The 20,253-nt window shown below is 44.5% G+C and overlaps 1 protein-coding gene across 6 annotated transcripts in view; it reads right to left on the bottom strand.

Annotated features, from left to right (window-relative positions):
- Positions 1-20,253, bottom strand: part of NCAM1 (neural cell adhesion molecule 1) — a 533,904-nt gene that overhangs the window by 220,069 nt on the left and 293,582 nt on the right. For all 6 annotated transcript variants that reach the window (XM_030220520.1, XM_030220521.1, XM_030220525.1 and 3 more), the window contains exons 4-8: positions 14,703-14,843; positions 12,368-12,505; positions 11,620-11,737; positions 10,337-10,500; positions 2,660-2,802 (exon numbers count right to left, since the gene is read on the bottom strand). In XM_030220520.1, coding sequence (XP_030076380.1) covers positions 2,660-2,802; positions 10,337-10,500; positions 11,620-11,737; positions 12,368-12,505; positions 14,703-14,843 — 704 coding nt within the window. The remainder of the gene's footprint in view (positions 1-2,659; positions 2,803-10,336; positions 10,501-11,619; positions 11,738-12,367; positions 12,506-14,702; positions 14,844-20,253) is intronic.

The raw sequence follows: 20,253 nt of genomic DNA, 5'->3' as shown, positions 1-20,253 counted from the left end.
TTGGCTCACAGTCCACTGAACTAACCACTAGATTGCCCCTCTGCTCTGCATCTGTGTGGCCAATTTCAAAGAATGCTGCCATACAGGCCTACATGTCCCTAGACCCCCAACCCCACCCCCGTTCATAATTCATAATTTGGATGTTCTAGTTTTTAAAATGGATGTTTATGCTGGACATTTCCAGCATATGGACATCCATTTCATGTATTTTTGATCAGACATATTTCCTGTTCAAAAATATATGTAAGATGGACATCTGTTTGAGACGTTCTGACTTGGGTGTCATTTTAAAAATGTACCTCCATGTGTCTTTCTATACTTGCTTTGGAGAATTTTTCCATTTCTCCATGCAGAACTCTCTTAGCTCAGAAATGTTCTGAATCTCCTTGCATGCACTGCATGTTTGAAATCTTCCCACAAATGTTCAATAATATTTCAGTTTGGGGACTGTGCATGTCTTTCCATATTCTCTTCAAATTTCTCCACATATTGTAGATGCAAGTTTCTGGGTTATGTTGATATTTAATTGAAAATATTCTTCCTTCCACCTGCACAATATTTCTTGTGCTATTGGCTACCACACAACCTTAAAGACAGTGGCATACCAACCCAGGGGGAGGGAGATATTGGAAAGGTACTAGGCTCCTGGATGCCAGCCTGAGAGGAGTGTTGGAGGAGGAGGAGCTTGTGGGGGTATATGAAAGAGAAAGAGACTGAGTGAGGGCAAGGTGTTGGGGATATGAAAGAGGAGGAGAAAAAAAAGAAGGGTAGAAGGGAAAAGGAAGAAGATATTGGACAAGGCAGAAGAGGTGCTGGACATGCAGGGTGCAGGAATAAGGAAGGGAAAGAGAGCTACTAGACACTGATGTGGAGTGGTGATACTGGACTGTGGAAGGTAGGGAAGGGAAAGAGTGAAGCTAGACTATGAAGGGGGTAGGAAAGGGGAGATGCTGGACAACAGACAAGTAGGGAAGGGGAGATGCTAGACTACAGTGGGGAGTGAGGAATGGAGAAGGGAAAGGGTGATGTTGGACTACGGTGGGGAGTAGGGAAGGGGTGATGTTGGATTATAGTGATGAGTAGGAAAGCAGAAGGGATGATGTTGGACTATAGTGAGGAGTAGTGAAGAGGAACGGATGATGCTGGACTATGGTGGGGAGTAGGGAAGGGGAAGGGAAGATGTTGGAGTATGGTGGGGAATAGGGAAAGGGAAGGGACGATGTTGGACTACGGTGGGGAGTAGGGAAGGGGAAGGGACTTTTCCTCCAAAGCACTCCTTATCATTTCTAGAAAACTCTTCCCCTGGCTTTCCTTGTAGCAAACTAGATAGAAAAAAACCTTAAAGGATACAGTTTCAAACAGGAAATGTTTAGAAGAGATTATGGCTGTTGAAAGTAGACAGAACAACAATCACAAGCTGAGAGAAGTCTTCACTTGACTAACTGAAGCTCTAATGAGCCACTCAGCGTTTTGGGCCTTATTACTTAAAAAAAGTAGTAAAGAATTAATTGAAAGGATGTCCAACTTTTTGATCCTGCTATATTCACTTTATTATTATTTTCTATTACTAAAAAGCTGCAATTAAATAATTATGCATTAAAATTTGCAGAAAGATGGCATGTTAACAATACAGCAGTTCTTCCAGCTTTTATTCAATTAAGAATTCAATAAAACATACAATTTGACCAGGAGCACCTAAACGTTTTCACACAACTGTAAAGGACAGGAGTAGGAGCAGGGTTGAGAGGATGGGTAAAAGACATAGGTGAAGGGTGCTGGTTTAGATACGGTAGTGGCAGAGACTCAGAGAAGAAGACAATTGGTTAGACTGAATAAGCCAATTGGTCCTTCCCCACTGTCACTTACTACTATGTAAGACTGTTTGAAGCTACAAAGAGTAAGCTACTTTTCTCCTTCAATTGGCAAACTTAAAGCTACAAATACTGTTTCAAAACTGCTGCTTATTTTTGCCTTCAGAACAATGACATGTGATTTGTTAACAAGACAACCAAACATAAAGGCAATCCTGCCTTAGTACATAACCATGGTCAACAGTTAACTGGTGATCAGACACCCACCCTTGCATTCTCCTCCCTTGATGATATCACTTGGTCACTCCCCCCCACCATCCGCAAGGACCAGGTGGCAGAAAAAGAATCAAACCTTCCAAACAACTTGGAAAAGATTAGGACCCAGAGAACATGGGTGGTGACAGCAGGTTCAAATCCTAGCTCTGCCACTGACTGCAAGAGTGATCTCAAGCAAGTCACTCATATTTCTGAACCTCTCTAACTAATATTATTCTATATATTAAAAATCTCTACAGTTCAAGTGTGTAAGACACTTGGCCCAGGTGGCTCGATTAGAAGCTCTGTTTCTCCACCCCATCCATGGTCCTACTGAGATGTACTATTGCCATAATTAGCACTATTTGGTCTGGATCAGAAAATATGATTTATGAGAGAGGAATGAGGGGACCGTTTTATGCCGTGGAAATTTGGCCCAAAAGTTTAAATGCCTGTTCATTCTTCCACTGAACCTGACCTCAGGGACTGGGGGAGAGATCACAGACAGGTGGTATACATTCTAGTGACATCATCATGCTGTATGCTACCCCCACCCCCAACTGTCATCTCCTGGAATGCCTCATGCTTTATACCTTCTGTTCATTGCTGATATTCCTGGTTCCAGTCCTCCAATTAATGGCTGGAATGGGGTCTCCGGATGCCTCACAAGTCAGCGTGATTTGCTCCTCCAGTTCCATGGCTGTTTTGTTCTCTACATAAGTGATTTTGGGTTTTGCTGTAAAACAGAATTAGTTTCCTTTAAACCGGTTTGATGTATGAAGACAACACACCCACGCCAAATCTCATTCAGTGAGTTTAAACAAACTCCTTCAGCTAGAGAACGAAAGTTTAAGAAAAAAAGAGAGGTAAGAAGAATGTGGAGCTCTACCTAGGAGATATAGTTAAACCTTTTGTTAAAAAATAAGCACCCCCTTCCTAAATAAGGGAAGTGATGACAAGCTTTAACAATAAGAATATTCGGTCTATCTCACTGTGCATGCAACCCTGAGTGGTGCTTGAGTAAGTTTAAAAGTCATGCTCCATAAGCACCACATCTACGTACGTAAAGATCAGCCTCTAGAAGCAGAATTTATACTTCCTCATTGCAGCACTAGCCTCTACACCTGTACCCAAAAAATTAATAGAAAGCCTGACCACAGACTGGACTCTAAAGAAGATTGTGCATGAAACCCTGGGTCAAGTTACAGTGCCTTATGAAAGTCTTCACACCTTTGCACATTTTTCATTATTTACCATCTTAAAAATACAGTTCAAAATGCATTAAAGTAGGAATTAATCTTCACACCTTTAGTCACATCAAACCCAAATTAAATCTGCTTACAAACAAATGGCCCATAATAAGTCAAAGAGAGTCCACCTAGGTTCAATCACAACAGCTCAGCTGATTGAATACTCCAGGATGGAGCATCAAACTGTTTCTGTTGTATGAAGTGAATTGAAACATAGGTCTAAACATGCTGAACATGAAGCTGGCAAAAAAAAAAAAAAAACCCACCCCAATAAAGAAATTCAAAAAATACAGATTGTGGGAAAGCTATAAGAAAAATCTCAATGTGTTTGAACATCCCTTGGAGCACAGTCAGGTTCATCATTCTAAAGTGGAAACAATTTGGCACCACCAACACACTGCTTCAACTAGACTACCCCTCCAAAGTCAGAAGCTGTGAACTTAAAGAACTTAACCGAAGAAGTCCTAAAGACAGTCTCTGGGTAATACTGGGAAAAGAATTGTTCAGCAATTTCAAGATTACTCCACAAACACGGCCTGTCTGAGACAATGGCAAGAAAGAAGCTACTGCTGAGCACATGGAGGATGATTCAATAAACTAGGTGCTAACATTTACACACCCGCATGGCACATAAATGTTTAGAATACTAGCACTTTTACATGTATGACCACATATACCTGTGTAAGTGCTAACAGGACACCTAAGTACTGTTCTGCCAATACCCACTAAACATACACAACATGTATTTACAGGGGGAGTGTACACAAAGAATGGGAATGTATGCTTTTAAAGAACACTACACTCACGTGGAAGAAGATGATGTCTTAAGAGACCAACCAGCTTATTTTCGAAAGAGAAAGACGCCCATATTTCGACCCAAATCGGGAGATGGGCGCCTTTCTCTCATGGGCGCCCAAATCGGTATAATCGAAAGCCGATTTTGGGCGCCTCCAACTGCAGTCTGTCGCGGGAACGAACAAAGTTGACGGGGGCAAGTCGGAGGCGTGGTGAAGGCGGGACTGGGGCGTGTTTATCAGCCGAGGAGAGATGGGTGCGCTCGGCTGATAATGGAAAAAAGGGAGGCAGAAGCGAGAATTTGGGCCGCTTTTTTTGGATCCTTTTTTTTCACGAACAAGTCCCCAAAAAGTGCCCCAACTGCCCAGATGACCACCGGAAGGAATCGGGGATGACCTCCCCCAGTGGTCACTAACCCCCTCCCACCAAAAAAAAAAAAGAATTTTAAAAACCTTTTTTTGCCAGCCTGTATGCCAGCCTCAAATGTCATACCCAGCTCCATCACAGCAGTATGCAGGTCCCTGGAGCAGTTGTTAGTGGGTGTAGTGGACTTCAGGCAGGTGGACCCAGGCCCATCCCCTCCCCCACCTGTTACACTTGTGCTGGTACATGGGAGCCCTCCAAACCGCCCCCAAAACTCACTGTACCCACATCTAGGTGCCCCCCTTCACCCATAAGTGCTATGGTAATGGTGTAGAGTTGTGGGAGTGGGTTTTGGGGGGCTCAGCACCCAAGGTAAGGGAGCTATGGACTTGGGAGGTATTTTAATTTTTTTTTAAACTTTTTACAAGTGCCCCCTAGGGTGCCCGGTTGGTGTCCTGGCATGTGAGGGGGGACCAGTGCCAGGGGGGAATCCTGGCCCCTCCGTCGACTAAATGCCTTGGAGTTGTTCCATTATCGCTGAAAACCAATACCGCCCAGCTCAAATCTGCCCAAATCCGATGCATTTGTCCGGCACCAATCGTATTATTGAAACAAAAAGTGGACACCCATCTTTTTCGAAAATACGGTCTGTCCCGCCCCTTCGCGGACCCGTCCTCGGAGATAGTCGCCCATGGAGATGGACGTTCGCGTTCGATTATGCCCCTCCAAGTGGAGCTTTCTGTTTTCAATGCTAAGCAATACATGTGGTGCAAAACTAGAGGCTGACCAAAACTGGGGTCCTCAATTTTGAATGAAACCAACTCAGCAGCTGAAATCTGCCATTTAGTTTTGGCCAAAACTAGCCCCCACCTTCCCAGGCAGAGAGCAGGTCCTCCCACTCCCCCCACCACCACAGCCCCTCTGCCCTCCCATCACTCGCTGGTCACTTTCAAATAGAATAGGAGTATATGGTGAACATCCAAGAAGCGGGAAAAGAAAAAGGTGGAATGGGATGGAAGGCAGAAACCACCGTATGCAAAAAAGACAGGACTGTGTGCCCGTCACCAGTAGAAATCCAGAGGATCTCAAACGAATGAAGTTGGGAGTTCTGAGAACCTGCCTGGACTGGATTGCTAAAGAAAACCAGGCTGCCTAGGACGATAGCCCTGGTGTCGTAAAGATAAGGGCGAGCCTGACCCGACCGAAAATAAGTTGTAGACAGGAAGACGCTGAGTCTGTAAGTCACCCAGGTCTTCCACCAACTTCATGGAGTCCTCAAACAATAGTTGCCCTGAAAAGTGGACTGAACCAGCCATCGTTAGAAGCTGCATTCACCACCCAGCAGCACAACCACATCAAATGACAGGCTGTCACCGCCAAAAACGTCTGTTTGACACCCGAAACAAATCATAGAAGAAAACTGGCAATTAAACTGGCCTCGACTCTACAACTGGCAAGTGAGGAGGCGGTCGACTGCCTGCCTTCTGGAAGGTGTCCAAAATCTGTTGCCGCCAGCTACGGCACACCCTAGCAGCCTACAAGCTGCAGATAGCCACCTCCAGGGAGAGAGAACTGAAATATCAGCAGAAAGCTGTGTTAAAATCATCCATTGAGACTAAGTAGGCTTGAAGGGAACCATAGAGGTGGGGACCAAAGCAGAGAAGGAACCCCTGAAGTGGTCTGATATGGACTCAGGCCCATGGGGGAATGTCCAAGAAAGAGAACCTTGTGACCATAACTTGAACCTATTCCCATATCCTGGGCCTGCCAGGGAAAGTAAAACCTGACTTGGGTTGGCATCTGTTCCTGAGGAGCAAAAGAAAGAAAGAAAGGACTTCCCAAGCCAAGATTTGTGAGGGAAATCTCTAAGATCCCTCTGCTGCAAGGAGCACTGGGAATATTAAAGTAAGTTTCCTTGAGGTTCAGGGAGGCTAGAAACTCTCCTCACCAGACAGAACTATTACACACTGCAAGGTTCCCATTGTGAAAAGTTGAACTGTAAACACCCTAGACTCTTATGATGTCCAAACTCAGCTGGAAGGAAGCTCCCTACTTGGAACTAGAACAACTAGAACAACTTCCCATTCCCCAATTGCAACTGGGGACAGACTCGACTGTACCTAAAGGAATAAACATTGGCAAGGTAGCAAGCACTGCCTGACAGTGTTTGAGTTTGCATGTAGACTCAAGGAAAAATCTGTAGTGAAGTCCAGGTTGTAACTGTGCGATAGAAAAAACTAAGACGCATCTGAGCTGAGGTAATCTTGGTCCACTCCTCCTGAAACCAGTACAGGAGTCCTGCCTGAGGAGTGAACTTATACTCCATCGTTGGAAGATACAGTAGGAATAGGTTGACCTGGAGCTGAAACAGAGCTCATTCTACCAGCAGCCAGGTGGCTTGTCGTAGTGGAAGTGGAAACCCTGAAAGTGGTTTTCCTGGCCCCACAAAACCTATGACAAAACCAAGCGGATTAAAAATCATCCTTAAACTCGTCCCCTGGCAATCTCCAAGAGTTGGACATCCCTCAGGTCCTTACCCAACTGCCCTAGATCTTCTCCAGTCCCAAGATTACTTCCAAAAGGCAGGTTGCCAAATGTGACTTGGAAGCCACGTCAGTGGTCTGATGCCTAAGCCAGCGCTAACTTCTTGCAGATAGGGACAAGAATTGGCTGGTGTGACTGTGCACTATAACTGCTGTGCATTGGAGCTAACAAGTGTGGCTGAGAACCAGAAACAGATGGTGTGGCAGAATATGGCTGTTGCACCATTGTGCACTACAGAGCTGATTGCAACAACTATTAAGCTACCTCTACACTGAAGTAGTTCCTGGACCTCTCCTCATGAAATTTAGGTACCCCCTACCATGAAATGATGCCAAAAATGCCATAGAAGCAATTAGAGGTACCTGGTACGCTGCAGATAACGGGGTATCTGAGGCTAGAATGCAAAGGTGTGGAGAGTATCAGTGTGCAAAGAGAGAGAGAGAAGGGCAATCTTTAGTACAGTAGAGTTATGATAACTGTTCCAGACATGCAAGAACTGCTTGGCCAGGCAAGCAATAAGAGAGAACGAAATAAAATATGCCCCACTGGAAACCTAGCTGAGCCCACAGTTTCAAACAGGATGGATAAAACCAGCCATGAACTTGTAACCTTCAGGCTGAAAGGCCAGCCACCCTCCTGAATAAAACTAGCTTGATGTAAACAGTAAACACAGAGCAAATGCCACCAAGGCAGCACAGAGGGTGCAGGATTATCATGGAAACCGAAACCTGAGAGGCCTGCACTAGTGACTACTATTACTACTACTTATAATTTCTATAGCGCTACTAGACGTACGCAGCGCTGTACACTTGAACATGAAGAGACAGTCCCTGCTCGACAGAGCTTACAATCTAATTAGGACAGACACACAGGACAAGTGAGAGATAAGGGAATTACTAAGGTGGGGATGATAAAATAAGGGTACTGAACAAGCGAGTATAGATGGAGCTTGACATACTGGCTCAGGAAGTCTATTCCAGGCATAGGGTGCAGCAAGATAAAAGGAACGGAGTCTGGAGTTAGCGCTGGAGAAGAAGGGTGCAGATAAGAGAGCTTTACCCAGTGAGCGGATTTCCCCCCATCAGTCCAATCCTGGGCCGGTCCGGAGGGATGCTAAGGAAGAGAGATTTACCCAGTTAGTGGAGTTCCCGGGGAGGAATGTAGGGAGAGATGAGAGTGGAGAGGTACTGAGGAGCTGCAGAGTGAATGCACTTATAGGTCAATAAGAGGAGTTTGAACTGTATGCAGAAACAGATAAGGAGCCAGTGAAGTGACTTGAGGAGAGGAGAGGACTAATATGAGCGTAACGACACTGGCGGAATATAAGTCGTGCAGCAGAATTTTGAACAGATTGAAAAGGAGAGAGATGGCTAAGTGGAAGACCTGTGAGAAGCAAGTCGCAATAGTCTAAGCGAGAGTGATAAAAGTGTGGATAAGGGTTCTGGTAGTGTGCTCAGAAAGGAATGTAACATTTCTCACAGAAACATGGAGTCAACAGCCTTCGACTAACTAAACAAACTGTATTCTGCCATGCTCTGAGAAAGGGGAAGAGGGAAAGAGTGAAAAACCTAGAGTAGGATCCCTAATCCTGATCCCTTTCTCCCCTCCATTAATGGTGTACACACACCCTGAACCTCCTCAAGGAGGGTCCAGAAATATTCTTAGTGTAAATCACCTAGTGAAGGAAAGGCATCTCTACCAGAAGACTTTCAGATAGTCAGTACTTTCCAAGCTGCAGCTTAAGGCTCTCGCTGCCGCAGGACAGCTGCAGGGGACTAATAGGTTTCCGTCCTCGCCCCTGGAAAGTTGCGGGAGACTCAAAGCTGTGGGACACCCGAGGACTCCCACAGGAATCTGCAAACCACCCCAGGCCTCCTTTCTTAGAAGCCCTTAAATATCAAATATGAAGAAACTAGGAGTGATCCACCTCAGTTTCCCAGTCACATTTCTGAAAAGTCTACATAAAAAACTGCCTGAATCGCAAGCAAATCAGGCCCCAGGGGAGCGCTGGAGCTTCAGCATTGCCATGTGGAGTGGCAAGAAAGATGGCGCCCTCAATTTTCACTGCCCTGCGCCCACCAAAATGAGCCGGGCTGTACAGTGGATCTCCAGCACGGGAAACTGCAGCAGCCCAGTGGCTCCCACACTGGGAGTCACTTTTGCTGTGCCCCACCAGCGCAGATAGGATAATGACTACTCACCCCCTTGGAAATCACTGTCGCATGCCAAGTCGATCCTCACACCATTCAGCCGGTACTGCAAACTGGCATGAGCTTGCCATGCTGGACAAATCAGACTGAGATTTTTTTTTTTTTAAGGCAGGAGAGGACGCCAGAGCAAAAGAAACCTCAGACTCCTTTTAAAGTCAGGAGAGTGAGAACCACAAACCCCAGTCAGGCAGATAGGAGGGGTTGATGGGGGAGGAAGGGAGGGACCTGGCACCACCAGGTGTGCACCCAAGTCCCAAGACCAGGACACTTCAGACCCCAGCAGCTCGACTAGACCCAGGGGACCAGGCCAGGAGCCAATCAATCCAGAGATGCACAGATACGATCAACAACCTGCTAGATAGAGAGAATACTGAAGTTAAGGTGACTGCACATGACCACATATAGTAAACCTCTGAAGTTCTCTCTATCTCCACCTGCTGGTAGAGGGACATAACCCACAAGTCTCTGGATTGATCTGTGGGATGCTATGGAATGGGCAAAAACTGCACCATCCCACTGTCTTAAGGTTCATAGACATTAATGCTAAATTATTCATGGATTTTATTGTTGCCAAGGGGGCATCTGCCAAGTGCAGAATCAAGGAGTGTAAGACTTAAGCAATAAGCAATCAAGACATTTTGGTTTCTTATTTCTAATTAAGTTTTGAATATTTCTGTAATTGTTCATTCACATCAAAAACATAGGTTCTGCTGTGTGGCTCGATGAAACCAACTCTCGCTTTAATGCATTTTGAAAGAATAATTTTTAGACAGCAGAACATTAAAAACATACATGGGTGTTAAGACTTTTCAAGGCACTGTAAATCTCTACACAATTTTCATTTCACACCTAAAAGGTTTGGCATTTCCGTCTTGTCACAGGAAGCTTTAGCGTCTCTTTTATATCCTTCTGCTGAACACCCAGCTGCCTGTCAAAATAAATACTGAGAACTAGTGGAATAGAAACACTGAATTTCATTTTGCTTATTATTCTAAAAATATGATTTCAGTCCACTCTCTTCTGTGCATCAATGTGGGCGATGTAAACACTTGCAGAAATCATAGGTATGCGTGTTGAGGCAGAGGTAAAGCTAGCTGAGCTTCATTACCATAGACTTTCAGCAGGATGGATGCCTCCTGCTCCCCGGCCTTATTTTCGGCAATGCACGCATAATCGGCCTCGTCACTCTTCTCGACCCTGTGGATGGTCATTCTGGAGCCATCCTCACTGAAACTGTATTTTTCATCCTCTCCTTCAATGGTTTCACCATCTCTGCACAGATCAAAAGTGCATAAATATGTTTAAAAGGGGCGCCGTGAAAATAGGCACCTCACATTCCCCTGCTCAGTTCCCATCACTCTAAATTACGCCTGTCAACACATTAGCTTAACCTTGCCCCTATGTCTCTGGTTTCCTTAACCATTCTTTATTCTGTGGCTGTGTAGTCACATTTCATGAGTGAAAAGTTCCATATTCCTTAGTCTGGGGCTAGCTGGTGCTGAACTACTGGTTCTAACTGAACACCGGCCCACTAGTCAAGTAAACATTCCTGCACTGTTAAAGTACAAGGCAAATCATGACACAAAGCTGGGTAAAGGGGATGCAAAGTTCTTTTGACAGCTATAGATCCTACACAAATTCAGCTTTCTATAATTCTGTGATATTAATAAAAGGGACTAGCTATTTTCATTGGCTACAGAGCTCTCCAACAGTGGCCTTTAGAGAGAGATTGGGAATCTGCAAACTGTAAGACTATGCACATGGGGAAGGAGTATGTCAGCGGGTGCAGGGAAACTCATGATGCAGTGGAATGCTAAGATACTGCCCACAAACAGCTGCTGGATGGCCCCTACTTCTGCAGGAGCTCTTCTGATGCATAATAACTGCAGATCACACTGCTTCCCAGAAGAGGAGAGCACACATCATAAAAAAGATACTGCTAAATTGGGCCATACCCATGTCCTACAACTTAGTCGTGTCCTAGACAGTGTCAAGCAACAGGTGCTCAGAGGAGGCATGTAAGACACAGGCCAAGTCCATTCCCTGTCATACTCATCCAGGTTCCACCATTTATGATTAGGGAATTTCACTGACCTCAAATTATTTCAACTCTTTTATGCCAATAGCCAGAACCATACCAAAAAATCTAGCCAAAGTCTCCATTATCCCCAATTTTTTTCTCTGATTCTCATTTCATAACACCCCACCCCCAAACTATAATGGAAGATGGACAATTTACTTTGGTTAACAAAAACAGGCAATATGCTCCCCTCTCCCCACATAACGGATGAAGGAACAACAGAGAGGAAGAGAGGAAGTGTACTCTCATTATTTCAGGGTTGTGCGTTTACACTATGTGCATAGAAAAGGAACCCTGTGAGTGTGGCTCACTTTGTCCAGCTGATCTCCGGCTCAGGGTAGCCATCAGCATCACACGAGAGTACCACAGACTCCCCAAGGCCAGCTGTGCTGTTCACTATGCTCTGCCTGGCCAGAATAGTTGGAGGAACTGAAACGAGAGAGGAAAAAATGAATTAAATATTCAAACAAGAATGAAGTACAGTACCTAAAATTCACAAAAAATGTGAGGTGTCTCCCACATTGCACTGGATACTTAAAGATGAAACAGTCCATTGGTAAAAATGCATGATAAATCAATGTTTTGTTTTGCAAGCGTTCCAAAAATTTCAGAGGAATGCAAACCAAATGAATTTAAATACAGAGGCACTCAAATACTTGTATGAAGGCTGGTGGTAACAGCAACCCAGTAATAGAGACCCCTGTTCCCCCTGCCCCAGTTTATGTACTTCTTATCTAATCGTGTGAGGATGCCTGCAAATGATGAAGGTGGAGGTTCTCAACTCAGTCCTTGGGACACACCCAGGCAGTCAGATTTTCAGGATATCCACAATGAATATGGATGACATAAATTTGCATGCACTATCTCCAATGTATGGAAATCTGCCTCATGCATATTCTTTACGTGTATCCTGAAAACCTTTCTGATTAGGGGTGCCCAAAGACTGGATTGAAAACTACTGGATTAAGGCAATTCAAGGAAAGTTGATTGCTGTTTTGCCTTCAACACCCATGCGCCAATGCGTTTGATCTGGGGCTGCATCTACTCTGATGTACTCACCATTAACTAACACCTCAATGTTCCTGAAATCAACCTCTCCGCGTGCTAAGATGCGGCCCTCACACCGGTAAATGCCCTCATCTGTTTTCTTGATCCCCTGGATCTGCAGGTAATTATTAGCTAGGACAACAAATCGATCTGTAAGGAAAATAAAAAAGGGCAGATCACACACAGGTAAAAGGCAGGTGGTCAGCTATATGTATCACTTGAACTCATTTCTGTTATATGTTCTATAGTACTTAATGTTTTGTTATGTTTTGTGTTTATAGATTTCTTTTCAAAAACTTCAATACAAAGTGTAAGACTAAAACATAATAATAAAAAAATCATTTTAAAACAAGAACTGGTGTTACTATCTCACTCTTATAAAACCTCTCAGCTCATAAGGGTGCAATAGAAAGGTTTCAACACACTCCTTCTCTTCCCATCAGAGTACTGCTTCTGTGGACACTATGCAGTATTGTAGCAGGTCAAGAAAACTGGCAGAAGGGGAAGAGTTTGAAAGTTGCATCTGCTATCAATCTGTACATTTCTTAGTTTAAGAAAACTTTTGACAGTGCTTCATTCCAATGTTATGTCCTGGGAAAAGAGAAGTTAATTTCCCATCCTCCCATCCCCATAAACCTTCAAGTAGTGACAGTCTCCTTGCTTTTTACAGAAACTTACAAGCTTGTCCTGCTACTTCATCACAAAACAATAAAAAGAAAGCAAAAAAAAAAAAAAAAAAAAAAGAATCAAGAAAGTGCAGGCAGCTGACAATTCTAACTATATGGACTGGGAAAATATGATCTGTATTCCATGCAATGGTGTATCTTTCTCCTCTTTTATTTAGTTGGATTTTTGTATGAAAATCAAAGCGCATTCTATAACAATGTGCGTAATTTAATTGTTTAGCTAATCAGGTCTGTTAATTGGATGTTAACAAGCAATTATCAGCACTAATTGGCATTAAGATTTACACACACAACTCGCTAAGTGTAGTCTGTAACATGGTGCGTGTAAATTCTAAGTTGCACAGTTGAAAAGGGGCTGTGGCCATGAGCGGGAGCATTTCTAAAATCTATGTGTGTTGTTATAGAATACACCCGCTCTGTGCCTAATTTAGGAGTCGGGATTTATGCCGAATAAAACATGGCGTAAGTGGCTGCAACTAAATTTGGTAGCATGGAGATGTGCTTGGAGTAAGCCTATTCTATAAAATGTAGGTGTACTATAGAGAATAGGCCTAGGTGTATTTTTTTCAGCACAGAATTTTCAGGCACCATATACAGAAGCTAGCCCTATATGGATAAGTGCTTTTGAATATCAGAATGACTGTGGTTAGCAAATTTTGAGTTTTTCATCTTAACCTGGATTTTCAATATGATATTGTTATTCTGACATAAGGGACTAGATTCTATATATCATGCCTAAAAATTATCAGCACCAAAACAAAATACGCCTAGGCGTATTCTATAAAGTATGCCTAAATTTAGGCTTACTTTATAGAATAAGCCTAAATTTCTGTGCGGTTTATAGAATATGCCAAGCGCCCGTCCATGCAACTAAATTTAGTCATGGGCAGTTATGCCAAGTAAAACTTGATGTAAATGTCGATGCCTAAATTACACAGGGACTAAGTGTATTCTATAACCATGTGCATAGATTTTATAAACGCCCACAACCCGCCCATTCCACGCCCATGGCCACACCCCCTTTTCAACTATGCAACTTAGAACTTATATGCATCACATTATAGAATACACTTTGTTCAGCTTGTAAATTCTAATTAATGCCAATTAATGTCAATAATTGTTAAGTGGCAATTATCAGCTTTGCTGGCTTGTTAATTAATTAAGTTGCATGTGTAAATCCAGAACACGACTAGATTTTCACGTGCAATTTAAGATGTGCTATATAAATCCTGGGGAAAATGAATAACAAGAAAAAAATTGGTGAAAGTGATCTTTCTCACCTAAGATAGGTAAATTACTAGAAAATAAATTCTCCTCTTTTCTCTGGAATTGTATGGAGGGTTCTCTATCGTCTACAAGCACAGCTGGGGGGGTGTTGAAGACTAAGTGCTTCCTTGTCATTTGAAAGTTGCCCAGAGGAGGGTTCTCAACCCAGTCCTCGGGACACACCCAACCAGTCAGGTTTTCAGGATACCCGTAATAAATATAGATTAGATAAATTTGCATGCACTGCCTCCACTGTATTCAAATCTACTTCATGCATATTCATTGTGGATATCTTTAAAACCAGACTGGCTTGTGTGTCCTGAGGACTGGGTTGAGAACCCTTGGCCTAGAGTGATAGGTAGGGGAGACCCATTCGGAGGCCCCTTTTCTCTTACCATCTTTTTTCAGGATGTCTTTTCCCTTGTGGTACCACATGACAGAGGGGGTATGTGTGCTCACCACGTCGCACACTATCACAGCATCTTCTCCTTCTCTGAATTCCTGAGGAGTGGGGGCTTTCTTAAAAGTCAACTTCTCTAAAACAAAATATACAGATATATAAACAAGAAATTCCACACAATGCTACTGATGCTACTTTTCAAAGCGTGCCATAAAGGTGTATCAGAAATAAGAGTGTGATCCTTTTGAAAGGCTCTCACATTCACTGATATTTGATGTGAACAGGCTACTGAATATGAAAGTTATTATAGGAAATACAGATACATGTGGCAATCTTTACTCCTGAGGAAATTCTGTGCAAATGTGCAGCACAGAATTTGCACTGGAACCGGCATCAGCAGCTCTCATCAATCCCTCTCACCCCCCTCCCCTTAGAGATCACATAGCAAGAAGAGGAGGAGGTGCACATCAGGCCACATTCTCTTTCTCTGCCGATCTAGATAGACTCAACTATTCATTTGAACCACTGGGCTGTACAGATGGTGACATGGTTTAAATGAACAGTTGGGTCTAGACTGGGAGAGGATGTGGACGTAGCTTGATTTGCAGCTGTGCATCTTATTCTCTTCTTGCTGCACTACTGGGGCAGGGACAGAAGAAGCAGGGGCAAACCAAGCTCAAAAGGGGTGAGTAACACAGAGAGGTGAGGGTCATTGGAGCAGACTGGATAGTGGATGCTACAGGAGGAGGTGTCGATTGTGTGCACCATATGGAATGAGGGGTGGGGGGAGAACATGCTCAACATGACCTGCCCCTTCTCATCTTCATGTATGCCATGAGGATGAGAAGGGGCAGAGCAAGGTTGAATGTGTGCTATTGGTGTGGGTGTGTGGAAATACAAAGTTGTATAGTGATCGTATGATGTATAAGTGGAGGGTCGAAATGGATAAATTCAAATCAATTCAAAGCTATAATTTTAATTCATAATAGAAGAGTAACATAGAGGGGCATAATCGAACACGAACACCCATCTCCATGGGCGTCTATCTCCGAGAACAGGTACGTGAAGGGGCGGGACAGACCGTATTTTTGAAAAAAAAAATGGGCATCCATCTTTTTTTCGATAATACGGTTTGTGCCGGGCAAATGCATCGGATTTGTGCGGATTTGAGCTGGGCGGTTTCGTTTTCAGCGATAATGGAAACCGAAGGCGCCCAGCTCAAAAACAAACAAATCCAAGGCATTTGGTCGTGGGAGGGGCCAGGATTCGTAGTGCACTGGTCCCCCCTCACATGCCAGGACACCAACCGGGCACCCTAGGGGGCACTTGTAACAATTAAAAAAACATTAAAATACCGCCCAAGTCCATAGCTCGCTTCCCTTGTGTGCTGAGCCCCCCAAATCCCCCCCAAATCCCACTCCCCACAACTCTACACCATAGCTACCATAGCACTTATGGCTGAAGGGAGGCACCTAGATGTGGGTACAGTGGGTTTTGGGGACGGTTTGGAGCGCTCCTATTTACCACCACAAGTGTAACAGGTGGGGGGGGGGGGGATGGGCCTGGGTCCACCTGCCTGAAGTCCACTGCACCCACTAACAACTGCTCCAGGGACCTGCATACTGCTGTGATGGAGCTGGATATGGCATTTGAGGCTGGCATAAAGGCTGGAAAAAAAAGTTTTTAAAGTTATTTTTTTTTGGTGGGAGGGGGGTTAGTGTCCACTGGGGGAGTCAGGGGTGGTCATTTAGGGCACTTTTTTGGGACTTGTTCGTGAAAAAAAAGGGTCCAAAAAAAGTGACCAAAATTTGCGGTAAAAACGCCTTTCTTTTTTCGATTATCGGCCGAGGGCGCCCATCTCTCCTCGTCCGATAAACATGCCCCAGTCCCGCCTTCACCATGCCTCCGACATTCCCCCGTCAACTCTGCCCATTTCCGCAACAGATTGCAGTTGAAGACGCCCAAAATCGACTTTTGATTATACCAATTTGGGCGCCTTTGCAAGATGGGTGCCCATCTCCCGATTTGGGTCAAAATATGGGCGCCCATCACTTTCGAAAATAAGGCCGATAGTAAGTGACAGCAGAAAAAGAACTGTATGGTCCATCCAGTATGCACAACAAGATAAACTCTCATTTGTGCTACTTTATAAGTATACCTTACCTTGATTTGTATCTGCAATTTTCAGGGCACAGACCGTAGAAGTCTGCCCAGCACTAACCTCCCCTCCCAACCACTAGCCCTGCCTCCTAACCACCAGTGCTGCCACCCAATCTCTGCTAAGCTTCTGAGGATCTATTTCTTCTGAACAGGATTCCTTTATGTTTATCCCACGCTTTTTTGAATTCCATTACCGTTTTCATCTCCACTACCTCCCGCGGGACGGCATTCCAAGTATCCACCACTCTGTCCGTGAAAAAATACTTCCTGACATTTTTCTCGAGTCTGCCCCCCTTCAACCTCATTTTGTGTCCTCTAGTTCTACCGCCTTCCCGTCTCCAGAAAAGGTTCATTTGCAGATTAATACCTTTCAAATATTTGAATGTCTGTATCATATCACCCCTGTTTCTCCTTTCTTCCAGGGTATACATGTTCAGGTCAGCAAGTCTCTCCTCATACATCTTGTAACGCAAATCCCATACCATTCTCGTAGCTTTTCTTTGCACCGCTTCAATTCTTTTTACATCCTTAGCAACAAACGACCTCCAAAACTGAACACAAGAGTAATTCCTTCTTTACACACCTCCCTTATTCTTAAAAAGTTAACATGTCACCTGATAAGATGCCCTTTACCCTTTAGATTCTTCACCAATGTAGACAGCATATATGTTCCCCCTATGAGCATCCCTTTCTAAATATGTAATAACAGAATGTTTCTGTGAAGCAATTAAAATACCCCTAATGAATATAGAGCTCAAAACAAGAACTGGTGAATAAAGCAGCTGCAGACTAGGAGGCACCAGTTTATAAACTCTCTTCAAGCAAGTGGAGGGGGCAGGGGGGGAATGCAAAATGTAGCTTCCCATCTCAACAGCATTTCCTAGTATCCTAAAGTTAAAGAAAGGAGAAATAGGAGTTTTCCAACAGACAAAAGATTACACTTGCTCCATTCAAGGGAAAAAAAAAGATCCTATCTTTAAAAAAATAAAGTTCCCACTGGGTGATCCAGGAAGTACCTTAGACCTACAAGGCTGTCTACTGTGATCTTAAGAAGCAAAGAGAACTGTGTTTCAGGTCACAAACTGAGCAGGCACTAAATGGGGTCGAACATTTCACATTGGGGTTATAACCGCTAAAAGATTGGTGAGCACTGGTATGTTATCATATACTGATCTATTTAAATACTAGGGATATATTTTAGAAATTTTTACTTTGGATTTTATTGCTTTATTGTATGATTACTTCAACTTGCTTTAAATATTGTTGTGAACTTCTTTGGGTCAAACATAACCTAACGTAACTGAAGAATGGGTGTAAATCACAGGGAAAGGCCATGTCTCAAGTACAACCTTAAAATCTGCAAGGTACATTCCATAGTTAGGAGGCCACACCCTTGCTAGGGTCAGAAGGAAACAGCTTTTTCACTTGAAAACCAAGTGAACATAAGCACAAAAGGAAAAAATGGCAACTCCACAATTTCACTCACAGGTTTCACCTGCATTAACTGAGGACTTATTTGAGGGTTAAGGGTTGGTGTTACCTCGGCTCACATTGAACAAAAGCACACGAACTTAGTCAAAGACAGCTGATGAAAACTCATTTGAAATCACAGACCAGAGATTCCATCATATTTAAATGCAGCAGAATTCTTTATTGTGTGTGTAAGTCAGGCCTTTAATTAAAAGAGGATCAATTTGTTCTTGCCTGCTAAATTCATTTCCTTAAACCCTGCTAGACCAATCCAGACATACAGAGCGAATGCTACATACCTGTAGAAGGTATTCTCCGAGGACAGCAGGCTGATTGTTCTCACTGATGGGTTGACGTCCTCGGCAGCCCCCTCCATCGGAAAGTTTACTAGCAAAGGCCTTTGCTAGTCCTCGCGCGCCCATGCGCACCGCGCATGCGCGGCCGTCTTCCCGCCCGAAACCGGCTCGAGCCGGCCAGTCCAGTATGTAGCAAGACAATACACTTCAAGGGAAGACTCAACTCCAAAGGGGAGGCGGGCGGGTTTGTGAGAACAATCAGCCTGCTGTCCTCGGAGAATACCTTCTACAGGTATGTAGCATTCGCTTTCTCCGAGGACAAGCAGGCTGCTTGTTCTCACTGATGGGGTATCCCTAGCCCCCAGGCTCACTCAAAACAACAACCATGGTCAATTGGGCCTCGCAACGGCGAGGACATTAATGAGATTGACCTAAAAAATTTACCAACTAACTGAGAGTGCAGCCTGGAACAGAACAAACAGGGCCCTCGGGGGGTGGAGTTGGATCCTAAAGCCCAAACAGGTTCTGAAGAACTGACTGCCCGAACCGACTGTCGCGTCGGGTGTCCTGCTGCAGGCAGTAATGAGATGTGAATGTGTGGACAGATGACCACGTCGCAGCTTTGCAAATTTCTTCAATGGAGGCTGACTTCAAGTGGGCTACCGACGCAGCCATGGCTCTAACATTATGAGCCGTGACATGACCCTCAAGAGCCAGCCCCGCCTGGGCGTAAGTGAAGGAAATGCAATCTGCTAGCCAATTGGATATGGTGCGTTTCCCTACAGCCACTCCCCTCCTATTGGGGTCAAAAGAAACAAACAATTGGGCGGACTGTCTGGTGGGCTGTGTCCGCTCCAGGTAGAAGGCCAATGCTCTCTTGCAGTCCAATGTGTGCAGCTGACGTTCAGCAGGGCAGGAATGAGGACGGGGAAAAAATGTTGGCAAGACAATTGACTGGTTCAGATGGAACTCCGACACAACCTTTGGCAGGAACTTAGGGTGAGTGCGGAGGACTACTCTGTTATGATGAAATTTGGTGTACGGGGCCTGGGCTACCAGGGCCTGAAGCTCACTGACTCTACGAGCTGAAGTAACTGCCACCAAGAAAATGACCTTCCAGGTCAAGTACTTCAGATGGCAGGAATTCAGTGGCTCAAAAGGAGGTTTCATCAGCTGGGTGAGAACGACATTGAGATCCCATGACACTGTAGGAGGCTTGACAGGGGGCTTTGACAAAAGCAAACCTCTCATGAAGCGAACAACTAAAGGCTGTCCTGAGATCGGCTTACCTTCCACACGGTAATGGTATGCACTGATTGCACTAAGGTGAACCCTTACAGAGTTGGTCTTGAGACCAGACTCAGACAAGTGCAGAAGGTATTCAAGCAGGGTCTGTGTAGGACAAGAGCGAGGATCTAGGGCCTTGCTGTCACACCAGACGGCAAACCTCCTCCAATGGAAGAAGTAACTTCTCTTAGTGGAGTCTTTCCTGGAAGCAAGCAAGATGCGGGAGACACCCTCTGACAGACCCAAAGAGGCAAAGTCTACGTCCTCAACATCCAGGCCGTGAGAGCCAGGGACCGGAGGCTGGGATGCAGAAGAGCCCCTTCGTCCTGCGTG

The sequence above is a fragment of the Microcaecilia unicolor genome, chromosome 12 (assembly GCF_901765095.1).
Source record: "Microcaecilia unicolor chromosome 12, aMicUni1.1, whole genome shotgun sequence".
Lineage (NCBI taxonomy): Eukaryota > Metazoa > Chordata > Amphibia > Gymnophiona > Siphonopidae > Microcaecilia > Microcaecilia unicolor.
Note: the sequence above shows the minus strand (reverse complement) of the source record. Positions and strands in the feature narration are given on the sequence as shown.